Here is a 2,922-nt window from a genome sequence, read left to right on the forward strand (position 1 = left end):
AGGCAGAGGCCAGGAGGGATTTACTCTCTCTTCCCCCCAAAGTAAATGATTTTGCTGTTCGCAGCACGGGGGCAGGGGACGGCCCCATGCCTTCTCGCTCTCGCCTGGGGAAGGCCAAGGTTATTTTTTCCAAGCAGTGCTTTCAGAGAGACCTATTAGTGTGCCAGCGGGACAGAGCCTTTCATGGGGACCATAATCACTAGAAACGAGGCAAAATGTGAAAAATCAGTGGGCTGAACGTGGCGAGGAGGGGCAGCAAAACTACCCCGCTATTCAAGGGCACCACGGGACCCTCGCTCCAGCTGGGGCCGCCACGGCCATCGGGAAGGCGATGTCCTGATGCCACGGGGATGCCCAGCAGGGAAGTAGGAGGCGAGGAGCCCTCAGGAGGACGATAGTCCCGAAGGGCTGGGGGTGGGCTTGGAGAATCTCCCCGCTCCGTGCCCTGCCCTGGGGGAGCGGGAGGCTTTCAGGGCACAGATCCTCACACCCCTCTGCCTCAGACAACCCCATCCTGTGCCAGAAAGTCCATATTTAGTTCCTCAGTCATTTGCCAGGAGCTGAGCACCCAGTTCTGTCAGATCCTCCTGCCCCTTTGGTGAGCTGCCCACCATCTGGGGGTCCTGCTGGCTGCAGACCCCCGGGCAGGTGAGCTGGCTGCCGCCCCACTGCCCGCAAGTGTCATCCCACGGTGGCTCTGCCCTTCCCTGCTGCTCTTCCAGCTCCCATCCTGGCTGCTGCGGCTTCCACGCCTGCTCGCAACGCCACTGGCCTGGCTCTGCCGTGCTGGCACTGGGGATTTCTGGCGTTTCTGGGTGCTTTTAGGTTCTACCTCACCACTGGGATTTGGGAAGCTAGCGGTTTTGGGGAGGATTCTGCAGCTGATGTGCCCGGTGAGGGGGACCCAGGGCATGGGACCCCTGTGGCACCTCCATCCTCATCCCGTTCCCTCCCCAGCCTATTGACTACGAGGGCTTTCGCCTCTTCATGAAGACCTACCTGGAGGCGGACGTGCCCGAAGAGCTTTGCCAACACCTCTTCACCTCCTTCAAGCGCAAGATATGCCAAGCCTCCCCCGAGACCCAGCGCCAGACCCCCGGCGTCTCCCAGCTCAGCACCCTGGGTGAGCCAGCCCTGCCTCTGCCGCCCAGCCAGGCACACCAGGGCACGCTGGGCTCGCTCCCGCACCACCCCATGGGGATGAGAGTCACGGGGTGGCAGCCACAGTGGGTGGCATCAGGGCCAGCACGCAGCCCAGCTCTGTTCTATCTGATGGATGGGCTCCCAGAGATGCTGTGCCGGGGAGGAGAGGGCTGGGGTGGGGACCCACAGGGTGCCATCGTGATGATTCCTCCCTTTCCTCGGTGTGCCCAGAGCCCAAGTCACTCAATGCTGGCATCTCCATGCAGATCGAGGTGGCCTGTGCCCCTGTCACAGGTACTGGTGCAGGTGGCCACGGAGCGTGCAGCTGCACCAAGAGCAGGGGACGGGTGCCAGGCACCCAGCTTCTGCCTCCCCTGGCCGGGTGAATTTGTGGCACGTGGAGACATCTGCTGAAAGGACTATAAACTGCAAAAGAAAAGGGAGAACCCTCCCTGGGCGCTCCACTGCCACATCAGGGCATGGTGTTGGGGGACCACGTCCTCCCCGCCTGGCCTGAGTACAGTGGTGGCCGGCCCCTGGGGCCAGGAGTGCTGCTGGGACCCACTGGGCTAGGCAGGAGGGTGAGGGGCTGCCCGTGGTGCCCCTCAGAGAGCCCTGGGGCCAGGATGCCAGCCTGCATTTGGGCTAGCAAAGGGGCCCCAGGGTGAGTGACCAGCACCCGAGTTTGCTGGGCAGAGGTACCCTGGTGTCACACTGCCCACAGGCTTACATCTGCTTTGCAGGGATCAATGGGAAAACGCTCCTAACTGCCCTGGGACGACACGCTCCCGAGCCCAAGAGCTGCCACAGCAACGTGGCTGAGCCACAGCTGGCATCCCTCACCCCAGCATCGATCCCCAGTGCCTCCCCCAGCTGGTCCAGATCATCCTCCCAGAAGTCCACTGCTGGCACCCCATCTGCTCACAACTCCTCGGGCTCTTCGAAGATCTCCTCTGGGTCCCTGCTCAGCCCTCAGTCACCTGGTGAGCTTGGTTGGGGCTCTGGGGGGGACACGGGCAGTGACAAGCCATAGAGCCGCACCTTGCCCCAGCATTGCAGCTGGTCAGGTCTCCGGCACAGTGGCAGTGACCTTCCAAACTCGTCGAGTTCCTGGGTATCTTGACACCTTTGCTTTGCAAACTTAAGCCACCAAGCCCATCCCGCAGAGCCCCTGCCAGTCAATGTCTTAATTACCTGGCAGCAGTTCCTAGCGAGGGGGGACTGGAGCGGTGACGCATGGCTGCCTCCAGCCAAGCTCCCCCCAGCCACAAGGAGGGGGAGTGCTGGGAAGGGCCCCTCTGCCAGCAGCAGCCATCTGCCAAAGGCTGCCGCCATCCCAGCAAACCACCCGCCGCCAGCCGAGCTCCGAGCTCCCTCTGGCTGGGTGCTCATCCCGGGCAGGGCATGTCCCCGTGGGCTCCCACTGCTCCTCCTGCCCAAACCCGCAGTGCTGGAGGTGCTGGGGTCTGCACCCAGGGGACTGACTGGCGGTGCCTGGCCCCGCCCCTGCCATGGCACCCAGCCCTGCATCCTCCACACCTTGCCTGCCCCACACCAAATGGGTCCCTGTCCTGGAGTTCCCCTGCTGACAGCCCTGTTTCCTGGCTGGGGACAGCTCCATGTCCCCCTGTCCGTGAACTTCTTCCCCCCCGCTGCCCACAGGCACAAGGAGCGTGGAGAAGAGGTTGCCCTTCAGCCTGCGGAAGAGCCACAGCTCGCTGAAAGCTGCCCCCCCGCCCCCCCCCACCCCACCGGCCCCCGGGGTCCCTCTGAAGGACA

At 63.6% G+C, this 2,922-nt stretch overlaps 1 protein-coding gene across 1 annotated transcript in view; it reads left to right on the top strand.

Moving 5' to 3' along the window:
- The window catches only part of LOC104131289 (diacylglycerol kinase beta-like), an 18,019-nt gene that overhangs the window by 2,691 nt on the left and 12,406 nt on the right, over positions 1 to 2,922 (top strand). The window contains 5 exon segments of the mRNA XM_009644448.1: positions 958 to 1,114; positions 1,375 to 1,437; positions 1,887 to 2,126; positions 2,806 to 2,920; position 2,922. The exon segment at position 2,922 is cut by the window's right edge and continues 46 nt beyond it. Coding sequence (XP_009642743.1) covers positions 958 to 1,114; positions 1,375 to 1,437; positions 1,887 to 2,126; positions 2,806 to 2,920; position 2,922 — 576 coding nt within the window.

The sequence above is a fragment of the Egretta garzetta genome, unplaced genomic scaffold (genome assembly GCF_000687185.1).
Source record: "Egretta garzetta isolate BGI_Z169 unplaced genomic scaffold, ASM68718v1 scaffold448, whole genome shotgun sequence".
In the NCBI taxonomy this organism is placed as follows: Eukaryota; Metazoa; Chordata; class Aves; order Pelecaniformes; family Ardeidae; genus Egretta; species Egretta garzetta.